Source organism: Mustela erminea, chromosome 5 (genome assembly GCF_009829155.1).
Source record: "Mustela erminea isolate mMusErm1 chromosome 5, mMusErm1.Pri, whole genome shotgun sequence".
Lineage (NCBI taxonomy): Eukaryota > Metazoa > Chordata > Mammalia > Carnivora > Mustelidae > Mustela > Mustela erminea.
The window spans coordinates 126,672,086-126,684,629 of NC_045618.1; the positions used below are offsets into that span (position 1 = coordinate 126,672,086).

General features: G+C 37.8%; 1 protein-coding gene across 4 annotated transcripts in view; it reads right to left on the bottom strand.

Moving 5' to 3' along the window:
- TSHR (thyroid stimulating hormone receptor) overlaps window positions 1–12,544 on the bottom strand; it is a 163,310-nt gene that overhangs the window by 20,812 nt on the left and 129,954 nt on the right. For 2 of the 4 annotated variants that reach the window (XM_032344785.1, XM_032344787.1), the window contains 2 exons: window positions 5,829–5,906; window positions 3,841–3,900 (listed from right to left, as the gene is read on the bottom strand). In XM_032344785.1, the coding sequence (XP_032200676.1) occupies window positions 3,841–3,900; window positions 5,829–5,906 (138 nt within the window). Of the gene's footprint in view, window positions 1–3,840; window positions 3,901–5,214; window positions 5,684–5,828; window positions 5,907–12,544 lie in introns of those variants that run through there. The other 2 variants (XM_032344788.1, XM_032344786.1) reach the window with 2 other exon arrangements.

A 12,544-nucleotide genomic window follows, 5' to 3' on the forward strand; every position in this document is an offset into this window, starting at 1 on the left:
ATTCGTTATTTTGCTAGTAATTCGTTAGTGGAACTCAGACTAGTAAAACCTTTTGGGGGAATGGGATGTCAAAATATTCTAAAGTTGGGAATACCTGGGTGGCTCAGTCAGTTGGGTATCTGCCTTTGGCTCAGGTCATTATCCTAGTGTTCCGGGATCAAGCCCCACATTGGGTTCCCTGCTCAGTGGGGAGTCTGCTTCTCTCTCTCTCAAATAAATAAATAAAATCTTTAAAAAATATATCCTAAAGTTATATATGCATTTGCCTATGGCCCTGACTACCATATTTTTCATTTCCAAGGACTCCTTCTCCCCCCGCCCAGGTTTATTGAGATATAATAGACATATAGCATTGTGTAAATTTAAAGTATATGATGTGATGATTTGCTCTCTCTTTCTCTCTCTCTCTCTATATATATATATACATAGTGATTAATATAATAAGATTAGTTAACACATTCATTACCTCACATAGCCAGCATTTCTTTTTGTATGTATGTGGGGGGAGAACTTTTAAGATCTCTTAGAAACTTTTTAGTATACAATACAGTATTATTTAAAGTATAGTCACCATGCTGTACATGAGATTCCCAGAACTTATTCAACTTATAACTGGAAATTGTGTACCCTTTGACCAACATTTCCCCATTTCCCCCACCCACTGTCCCTGACAACCACCAATTTACTCTCTGTTTCTATGAATTTGGCTTTTATAAATTCCACATGTAAGTGAGATCCTATACTATTTGTCATTCCCTGTCTGACTTATTTCATTTAGCATAGTGGCCTTAAGGTTCATCCATGTTGTTGCAAATGGCAGGATTTCTCACGATTGAGTAATATTCCATTATATATATCACACACCATCTTTTCTTTATCCATTCATTGATGAACACTTAAAAGTATTCGTCTAAGTTTTACTTATTGTAATAAGTACTTGTTTCCATGTTTTCCATATTGTAACAATTCTCCAATGAACATGGCAATGCAGATATCACTTCAATGTAGTGATTTCATTTCCTTTGTATATGCACCCAGAAGTAGGATTGCTGGATCATATGATAATTCTAATTTTAATTTTTTGAGGAACTATTACATAATTCTAATTTTAATTTTTTGAAGAACATACTGTTCTTCATAATGGCTGTACAGTTTATATTCCTACTAACAGCACGTAAGTGTTCCTTTTTCTTCATATCCTTGTTAATACTTGTTTTCTCTTCTCTTTTTGATAGCAGCTATTCTAACATATGTGGGGAGACATCTCATTATGGTTAGTGCATTTTCCTAGTGGTTAGTGATGTTGAATACATTTTTCATATTCCTATTGGCCATTTTATGTCTCTCAAATTTACTCAAATTATAAATGGAAATTGCCTCTTACTTGTAGCTTTGGAAATAAGCCTGTTCATGTTCTTTGCCCATTTTTCAATTAGATTATTTGGGTTTTTCAAAAAATTGATTTGTCAGAGTTCCTTATATATTTTGGGTATTAACCTCTTATCAGACATAAGATTTGCAAATATTTTTTCCTATTCTTTATGTTGCCTTTTCATTTTGTTGAGTATTTCCTTTGCTGTGCAGAAGACTTTTGATTTAATGTAGTCCCACTAGATTATTTTTGGTTTTGTTGCTTATGCTTTTGGTGTCATATCTAAAAAATCATCACTAAGCCTATGTCAAGAAAGTTTTCCCTATGCTTTATTCTAGAAGTCAAAAGCCTTTTCTTGTTTTCAGAATATTACTCTATAAGAAGTTAAGTTATAGATGAAAAAAACTATCTCTCTGAGGATATTTGTTATAATTTTTTATTAAAGTTTTCTGTTTCTTGCTTTATTTCTATTCCTTTAAATTTCCCTTCTCTGTTCTAGTTTTTCATGTCAACAGCTTTCCCCTACGGTTTGGGGATCTTTGATGCATGTTCATGTTTATGGGGGAGGGGAGGCTTATGGAGAGCTCTGTGTGTTTTTGTTTGTTGTCTGAAGGGTTTTACTTCAGTGTCTTTAGGAAAATATCAATGAACATTTTTGTAGATTTTTTTCTTTCCTTGGGGTTGTCAGCCTCCCCAGAACTTTAATCTCCTATCTGGAAAGTATTAACTTTGATGACAATATTCTGTGAGTTGAGTGGATAAGAAATTAGTTGGTCTTACATTTTAGTATGTGAACTTTCACATAATCCTGTTTGCAGACAGTGATTCACTTCTACCCTCAACTGTGCCTATTATCCTTCAACTATGGTGATGGCATTTTAACAGAAAGTAAATTCTAGTTTTCTTCTGGGGTTAATAAAAGTAGTTGGTCACTTGTGCAGTGTGGGAGAGGTGATCTAGGGGAACAGGTGAAGTTTTTAAAGACTTCCAAATTCAATGTCACCTATACCCCCACCTGCAGAATACTTAAGATTTAACTGATGAAATATTTCCTAGATTTAGTGATTTTGAATCAGCATGGTTAGCATGCAGTTCTCTCTTGGATTTTCAAGACCACTTATTCATGTCACTCTTCCACTCTATTACTGAGAATTTATGCTTTTTAATTTATGCTCTTTTTTCATTAAGTACTCCCATTTTAATGTTGTTTAAGGAAGGATCAGGGAAAATTACTTTGGTGGGGAGGGTTATCAGAAGTCTCCGTTCTATCAATTTTTTTAAACAATTTTATTTATATATTTGACAGAGAGAGTGAGAGAGCATAAGCAGGGGGAGCTGTAGAAGGAGGGGGAGAAGCATGCTCCCTACCCAGCAGGGAGCCCCATACGAGGCTGATCCCAGGATCCTGGATAATGACCTGAGCTGAAGGCAGTCACTTAACCATCTGAACCATCCAGGTGCTTCTCCATTCTCTCAATTTATTGAGATTTCCTCTATACTCATATCTCCCATTACCACCTACATTCCAAAGCATCTTAAATACATCTCCAACCCTGATGGCTCTTGTTACTGTCACATCTGTAGACATCACTGCTTGGATGTGTCACAGGTGCCTCATCATGTGACTGCTATTTAAACGCTATAGCATTTACAGAAGTGCGATTCAAACACTTACTGTGTACCATATTAATTTTGTAAACATTTATTAAGCTAGTACTGTGTTTCAGGCATTGTAAAATCAAGTAGAACTGTAGAAATGAAATAGACACAGTCATGTCCTGTAGGAGCTCCTGGAGAGAGACAGAAACTTATTACTGGTGCTTTGAGATGCATACATAGAGGTATTGGAGTATAGAAGAAGAAATGTTTATCTTTACCTAAGGAGAAGAAGGGTCAAGAATGACTTCAGAGAGAAGTCTTCAATGTCTAATGGTAGTACGTGTTCATCAGACAGATAAGATTGTGATAGGATTTTTCAAGCAGTATGAAAACAAGAGTTTAACATAACCACGTATGTAGGTTGGAGCATTAGGGGAGCGAATATGGATGGATCATTGGTCAGGGGTATATAGTGGTGTGAGAGACAAAGCTTAAGATTATAACAGAGTCTTGCATACCACACCATGGTCTTTATCCCAAGGGCTATGGGAGACCAACACTGCATGTTAATATCCTATTTGTACTTTAACACATAGAGGTTTGGGGAGGATGGAATTGAGAGGGAACAACATAGAAGACAAAGGGAGATATGGGGCTCTTGCCATCTAGACTAGTGCTACTCAAAGCATGGTGCCCATTGGCTAACTTACACTTATGAGTCCTTGAGAAACGTAAGAAGCTTATAGTAATATGCAAGCCAACTACTTCATAAAGCATACTGTTTAGTTGGAGCAACTTTGCTTTCATGGGAAGATTTTCTCCATAAAGGAAGCTGTATTTAGACGTAAATTCTGGGGCCAGCCATTTACCTTGTAGCCGATCTCCAATTTGAGTGGTTGTGGTCTTCATCATTGGTCTTTAAATTCTTTCTATGTCACATAGTCACAAGTAAAAAATGTTTGAGTATGTGCCTTTAACATATGTACATCTATGAGCTTTACACACATATTACTGTAATACATGTTATACACATTATAAAAAACACTAAACATACATTTCAAAAGTATAAGATAAAAATAAGCACTATTTTAAAAAAATTTCACTAAAGTGAAAGCAGTGCAATTAAATATACTTCACTAATTTTGGAAATTGCTCTTTAACTCTTTCTGATATAGTTATTCCAGAGGTCCGCTTCTGGTTTAGTTTATTTTGGCTTTGGTTTAAATGGCTGTCAATAAAAAAGTTGCCGCACAATGATAGATGGTTCCACATGGAATCAGGCAGGCTTGGCTGTACTTATTAAGTTAAGATTCTCATCTCTCAATCCAATTCAGGAATTAAATGCATGTTTTTACTGAAATTCATATTCTCAGATGTCAATCAGTTGTCCTTGTATACTAACCTGAAGGTGTTTCATTTTCATATTTTATACACATGGATTTTAAACCCCTGTAGTTATTAATTCAAAATATTTTTTCAACAGGGTAAAATTCAATTTCTGTTTTTAACAAGATGTAATTTTCCTAAGTGACATTCGCCATTCTCATTAAAAACCTGTTTTTAAAGGCCCTTTCCAAAGCAAAAATTTCTTCAGAAATACAACATTCATTAGTGAAATATCACATTTATCTTGAAGGAACAGTTAAAGTTGTCTTTAAAAGTATCTTCAAGGTTAAAAAAAATCGGAGAAAAGGTCAACACCTTTTTTTTCCCACTTGTGTTATTATGGAAAGAAAAATGCATAATGCTTTTAAGTACTTTGCCCTGAGTTAACAAAGAACCCCATGTGGTGCAGTAGATTTTCAGGGTCACTCTGCCCTCTCATATGGAGTCTATCTGTTAAGAAAATAAGGCCATGAATTCACTGAACTAGGGGCATTCAATCTGAAAGGGAGGTACAATTGTTGAAACAGAAAGAGTAGCAGATGTTAAGTCTTTGAACTGTGATCACCCCCTGTTCCCTTGGGATGCCTCCATTTCCTACCTGACACCTGAGGGACCACAGTCATCTGTGTATAAAATAGTAGCAAAACTTAATTTGTTCCTATTTTTAAAAGCTTAAGTATAAAAGAACCTGTAATATTTCTTCTTGCCTCTAATGGATTATCTTGTATGTCTCCTGGGATGCTGTGCTCTGCTTTGGCAAGGACTTGGCCAGATAAATGCTCAATGGTGAGATTTTTTTTTCCCCCCACTCATTCAAAACATGATTCAGTGTTTATTATGGTCAATGGTGATATTCTAAACAAAGGTAAAACCAGGGGATGGGCAAGATGGCACTGATAAACTTGAGGGAGGCAGAATTTACAGAACTTGGTTACCTATAAGCTGGGGGGATGCAAATCACAGAAATGCACGAGTAAATATCTTTTCATGCTGTTTAAAACTAATTATGTCCCATCGTTTCCAGTGATGGCAAGTTTTACCAGATAGGAATCAAACTGTTTATAGTCTTCCTTCTTCATGCCAGGCATTGTGCAATCCACATTCGTACACATTTTTCCCTGCATAGATTGTCTTCCACCTATTTGTAGATCCTGTGTCTCAGAATTCTGCAAATAGCAGCTGCTCAAAAATATCTTTTTTTTTCCACAAGAGTGGACACCATGAATGTCCACACTGGGGTGACTTCCTGATAGGCGTCAGGATGGCTTGGTAGAGTAGGAGATCTTCTGAGTCTCAAAGAACAAGGACCTTCTTCCAAGCAGTAGCCTGTACAGGAGGAGCTAAGCCTTTAGACAAGTCTTTAGCCAAGACATCAACATTCCCTACCCATGAACATCAGCTGCTCCTCTTAATGACCCCCTCCATTCCAAATAACATAAAACAAAGGCTGACATTCTTTTGTCTTACTTACAGCAAGGTTGGTCCACTGTACACTCCTCCAAATGCATCCTTGTCAATAGCTGTCAAGTATTTATTCTTGTTCAGGTAACTAGAGAGAGAGTGGGAGAGAGAGTTAGGTGAGGTTAAGCAAATTAATATAAATGCCAAAATGAAATGTGAGCATGATCTCCATGGCTATTAACTGCTTAAAAAAAAAAGGATTTATTTATTTATTTGAGAGAAAGAGAGAGAGAGAGGGCAAGGAGGGACAGAGTGGGAGGGAGAGGAGAGAGACTCTCAAGCAGACTCCCCACCAAACACAAAGCCTGATGCGTGTCTCGATCCCATGACCATGAGATCAGGAACTGAGCTGAAATTAGGAGTCAGATGCTTAACAAACTGAAACCCCAGGTGCCCCTATTAACTGGTTTCTAAGAATCTAGAAAACACCTTACCTTCTTCTAGCTTAAGCACTCAAAACATTCTAGGTTTTAGTTGTGCAAGGTTTATACATATTAATTATGGCAACATGTCTTTGGAAGTGAGCATGTTTAGGATATAGCTTGCATATCTAGATTTTATAAAAGTTGTCTAGTTCCCTATTTGCAGGCATACCTCAGAGATACTGTAGATTTGGTTCTCGACCACCACAATTAGGCGAGTCAGATAAATTTTTTGGTTTCCCAGTGCATATAAAAGTTATGTTACACTATATTTCAGTCTTTTAAGCGTACAATAGCTTCATGTCTAAAAAACCAATGTTCGTACCTTAATTTAAGAACGCTTTATTGCTAAAAAATGCTAACCATCATCTGAGTTTACAGCGAGTCATAATCTTTTTGCTGGGGGAGGATCTTGCCTTAGTGTTGACAGCTGCTGACTGATCAGGGTGGTGGCTGCTGAAGGTCAGGGTGGATGTGGCAATTTCTTAAAATAAGACAGCAGTGAAGTTTACTGTATTGATTGACTCTTCAGAACAATTTCTCTGTAGCATGTGATGCTGTTTAATAGCATTTCACCCACAGAGCTTTCAAAGTTGGGGCCGGTCCTCTCAAACCCTCCCTTTGGTTTATCAACTAAATTTATGTCATATTCTAAATCCTTTGTTCTCATTTTAACAATCTTCAGAGCATCTTCTCCAGGTATAGAGTCCATCTCAAGAAACCACTTTTCACCCATAAGAAGCCACTCCTCATCTGTTTAAGTTTTATCATGAGATTGCAGGAATTTAAAAGTAATAATAATGAAAGAGTTTGCAATGTTGTGAGAATTACCAAAGTATGACACACGGACAAGAAGTGAGCAAATGTTGTTGGGAAAATGGCTCCCAGAGAGCTGCTTTATGCAGGGTTGCTACAGACCTTGAATTTGTAAAATTCAGTATCTGTAATGAAGATTGTCAGGGACTCAGATCTTTTCTTGGGGGGTAGGGTTGCCAGATTTAGAAAGTAAAAATACAAGATGCCCAGAAAAACAATGAATAATTTTTTAAAGATTTTATTTATTTATTTGATAGATAGAGAGTACAAGTAGGCAGAGCAGCAGGCAGAGGAAGAGGGAGAAGCAGTCTTTCTGACAAGCTGGGAGCCCGATGTGGGACTCAATCCCAGGATCCTGGGATCATAACCTGAGCTGAAGGCAGACGCTTAAATGACTGAGCCACCCAGATGCCCCAAAATGAATAATTTTTAGCATTAGTATTCCCCATGTAATTTTTGAAACATTCTTATACTAAAGAGTTATTTGTTGTTTATATGAACAATTCAAATGTGATGGGATGGCCTATATTTTCTCTGACAATCCTATTTGGGAGGTGGGAGGGGTGTGCAGGTTACACAGATAAGATTACAGAGAATGAATATGTAAATGAGTAAATAAAAAAAAATTCTCCTACCTCTCTTCCAAAATAGTGAGGTGGGTGTCACATGAGATTGCTCTAAGGAAAAGGGAATAGAGAATGAATGAAGAGAAGGCTCAACATACAATATGGTGGACCATTGAGTCTCTTGATGGCTGTGACAAGGCAGCTGATTACAGATGTCACATGGTATGGCCCAGACATGGCTTTTTCAGGCAAGAGTGGGACATTAAACCTCTAGGACATTGATAAGTCTGAAATGGAGGGGTTCCCTTAATCCCATATATATATACCAAGACCCAACTAAGATGCTACAGGAGCTCATCCATGCCTTCAGATTGAATGACTATCATGTAAGGCTGTTGGTCACAGGCTTCTTTGGTCATTGTTTGACTGTCCCTCAACACACAGTGTCCATGGAATTCCTTTGGTCAGTGACAGCTAGAGCGGGCATGAACCACCTTGGAGAAACAATAGGAAAGAAGATCTTGAACAGCAGGATTTTGTAAAAAGACAATAAGCTGAGCATATGTGCGGCACTGGCTTGCATCTCTTCTTGTGTTCTTTGGACCATGCAGCTTGCAGATCACATTCTGTTCCCAGACAGCTGAAAATCAAGTGGGGATGGGTGAGCTCATCTCAGTTTTCCCTCTTCATCTCAGACTGCTGCAAGTAAAAATCGGCTTGCTCTAATCATTAGAAATTATTGTAAAACTAAATAATTGCTTGTCCAAGTCTGTAGTGTTTTCATCTGTTATTCAATACGCCCCCAAGGATTGGGAGAATGGTTGATAAGCATTGCAGTTTACCAGAAACACTGCAGAAGATTTCAAACTGAGAAAGCCAGCCAGAGTCCAGGGGGAAAAAAGAGGATGGAGAGAGGGTGCAGCCAGCTTGAACGGAGATGAACCGGATCTTGGGGGAGGCTCTGTTCTCTAAAACCAGCAGGGTTGTTGGGTACTTTATCTCTTAGAGATAATTAGGTGCTCAAAAATGAGACTGTCACTCCATGTGTAGCAGTTTGGAGGACTTGCTTATTATTACAGATAATGTGATAATTCCATGAAGCTTTTTACCTTGGGTTCAGATTGCTGATTCTGCTTTCCATTTGAAGCTAAGAGGATGGGATGGGGCCATATATTTACAAAACCCTTAACACCCAAGAATAAAGTGCTTCCATCATCCCCATTTATCATATAATGTTACCTGGAAATGTCGGTCTACTGATTTCTTCTCCATGATTTAGGCTGATTCCTCTAGAATCCACATTCTGTAAACCAACTTGGGTAAATCAATCACAGATCTTGGTAGGATCTATGGGTAAGCTACTCCAGACAATCATTATTTTATAGGGGTGGGGTATGTGATCATTTAAACTATATTTTTGCAAGGACATGGTAGACATAAATGAACTTAATATGCAGTATAAAGCTTTGGAGTCAGAGTTGAAAGGAAAAACTTCAAGAAAGCCAGGATTTCTAAATACACACACAGTGAAGGGCTTATGAGAAAAGAACTAGATTTCCTTTAAAAATAATATAGACACTGGTATATGTGTGTTCAGTGGCTTTGTAATGTTCATGCTATATATCTCACAGTGAAGAAAGAACAATGTGGTCAGGAAAATGAAGATGGTCAGAACTGAGTTGGGGAAGAATATCCAGTTGATGAGCTTAGTATGAGAGAGACAATATTGTAGCTCACATCTTTCTTCATTGGACTCATTCTTGGTATATAGCAGTCATTCATTAAAACTTGCTGGATGAATAAATGGAAGTCCAGCTGCTGGGTAACTAACTCCTAGCTAGAGGCACCTTCTCTATTATATTTAGGTGAGGAAGTGAGCTTTGTCAGAGGGAGGAATATGACACTATGGCAAGGAAAATTGTGGTTGCTGCTGAGCTGTGCTCTCTGGGGAGTTTTGGGATAAATTTCAGCTCCAAGGAGGAATTTCAGCTTGCATTTCCATAGGCCCATTAGGGTAAACCTGGGCTAGCACCTGTTTACATTGTGAGACTCATGGGAACACTTCTGTAAGGAAACAGGTTTCCCCCTCATAGCATTGGTTATTTGGAGGGGTTAAAGAGAGCCCCTGCCTAGCCCTCATTGTTCCATGGAAATCCTTTTGGTAGCATAAATCAGGAGACCTGTCTGTAAACAGTAACAGATGAGAAAATGCTCAAGGTTTCAACAGAGGTAAAAGCCAGTGTTGGAGCATATTCGACAAACTGTTTAAAGACTCCATGAGAAGTAATAGCCTGCTTCATCCCATAATCTTCTCTATCGTCATCTTGTCCCAGTGCTCCAAGCTGTAGTGTTTTGCTTCTAATCAGCTAATGTAGTGATGGTAATTAGCACACGAATTGTGTTGACTTCTCTGCTCATAATAATTAGGGTTTTGGTATGTTCTTAGGAGATCAAAATGGTATTTTTTTTTTCCCTGCCCAAATGTTTACTGTCAGATGGTAGCTAGTTACTAGTGTTTGACAATAGAAAATACAATACAGGCAATCAGACATTCTGAGATAAGCAACACATCCCCATGCCAGATTGTGTGGAAAGAGAGGATGGGAAAGAGGTTCCAAGGAATGAATGTGTGACTTTGCTTATGACTGGGAGCTGTTCAACTTCTGCCGAGCAAGAGATGCTTGTATTATTATTAATTTCACATCTGAGTGATGACAGTGTGCTTGGTTCCATATGAAATCACAGGACCATGTGTGTTTACACATCTGCCATAATGTTCACAAACTTTAATTACCCAACTGCTGCTGAGGCATCAGTGCTTGTTCTCATCTGGAATTTGTCCAACTTGGCTTCAGTTACATTAAAATAATGTCTAAATGAGGTTAAATCTGCTAATTTCAGTAAATTGACAGGAGATGGATGATGGGGAATCGTTGCTGTTTTGGAGGATGACACAATGTTTAAATTAGAACCTACAGATATTTGGACATAATTCTGGAGAATTTATCAAGTTGTTAACATTTTATGTGTAATTTTTGTGTGCAAATAGAATCATTATAGGATATTGATGTGTTCACATTAGTTTAAGATCACAATTAGCATTGAGACCACAGGCATCAGCCCTATGTTAAAATCACAAAGTAAATATTATTTCGTTATCACTTTTGAAACTTGACCTCTGTTTTCTGCACCTGCTACTCAGCCTTGATATTCCTGTAGTCTCAAACCTCCTAGCACCATCATCATTTGTTTTTACCTTGGATTTACACAATACTTTTTCCTGAAGTGCTTAACTCTAAGAAAAAATAAGTTTCCATCAACTAGGCTTTAAAAACTTAGGGTAGAATGATAGAACATTATTATAGGACAGAGTTTCAAGTTTGGATTCAAAATACTAATTGGAAAAAAAAGTTCTTGTTTTCTATTATGATTGGATCTGAAATTTCAAACCCTAAAATATTTTTCCGGGCATTTATCTTTATCCCATAATTGCCTTTGAACTCTACTAGGAATTGGGAGAAATAGACTACATATTTCATCACACAGTGGTCCTCCTCACTGAATACCCCTTCAAGAAAAGAGGTCCATGAACTATGACCATCTGGTCAAATCTTGCCTGCCACCTGTTTTTGTAAATAAAGTTTTATTGGACATAGTCATGCTTATTTGTTTACACATTGTCTGTGGCTGCTGCCACATTATAATGGCAGAGCTGAGTAGCTGCAACTGAGGTGATATGGCCCACAAAACCCAAAATGTTCATCTGGCCCTTTCCAAAAATGCTTGCTGATCTCTGATCTAGACTTCTAAAAGTCAAGAAACAAATGATTCTCACTTAAATCTTTCCCACATCTGTTAAATCCTTCCAAAAACATTAATATTTTGCATAAAAATGCCAAGAAAGTATAGTGAACATGGCACATTAATTTCTTTTCTATGTTCCAAGGGATCATTACAGGGACTACGAAAGGCTGTAATTCAGGGAAACAATGAATTAAAATCCATTGCTCCAAAAGAATAATTCTCTGTCATCTGTCAAACCTCTCACAGAGCCCATGATATGGTCAGAGGAGAAAGACGGTCGGAAGGTAGAGAGAATCTTCTCACATAAGCATTGAAGTGTTCTTATCCCATTCTCCTGGTTTAAGTAATAAGCAGCAGTAGCCAGAGGACTTGGATGTTCAAATCTTGGTGGTGGCTGCTAAGTCAGCAATGAAGAATCCCAGGAGGGCACAGTAAAGAGTCTCGAAACAGGGCATCTAGGTCCTGGGTTTGGCCTGGCCACAAGCTAGTTCTATCAAATTTAAAAAGCCATGGTTTAAAAAAAAAAAAAAAAAAGCCCATGTGTTTACTCTGGGCTTCATTCCCTTTATATGCAAAATGTGACTATTGGACAAGACGACGGATAACATACTCCACAGCAGTGGTTCTTGACTTTTTATTTTGTTTGCGTTTTGTTTTTATTAGTTTCAGAGGTAGAATATAGTGATTCATCAGTTGCATATCACACCCCGGGCTCATTACATCAAGTGCCCTCCTTAATGCCCATCACCCAGTTATCCCTTTCTCCCACCCACCTCCCCTCCGGCAACTCTCAGTTTGTTTCCTAGAGTTCAGCATCTCTGATGGTTTGCCTCCCTCTCAATTTTTATCTTAATTTAGTTTAGTTTCCCTTTCCCTATGGTCATCTGTTTTGTTTCTTAAATTTCACATATGAGTGAAATCATATAGTGTTTGTCTTTCTCTGACTGACTTATTTCACTATTTCACTCAGCGTAATACCCTCTTGCTTCATCCATCCATGTTGTTCCAAATGGTGAGATTTCATTCTCTTTGATGGCTGAGTAATATTCCATCTCTCTCTCTCTCTCTCTCTCTCTCTCTCACACACACACACACACACACAGACACACACATCTTCT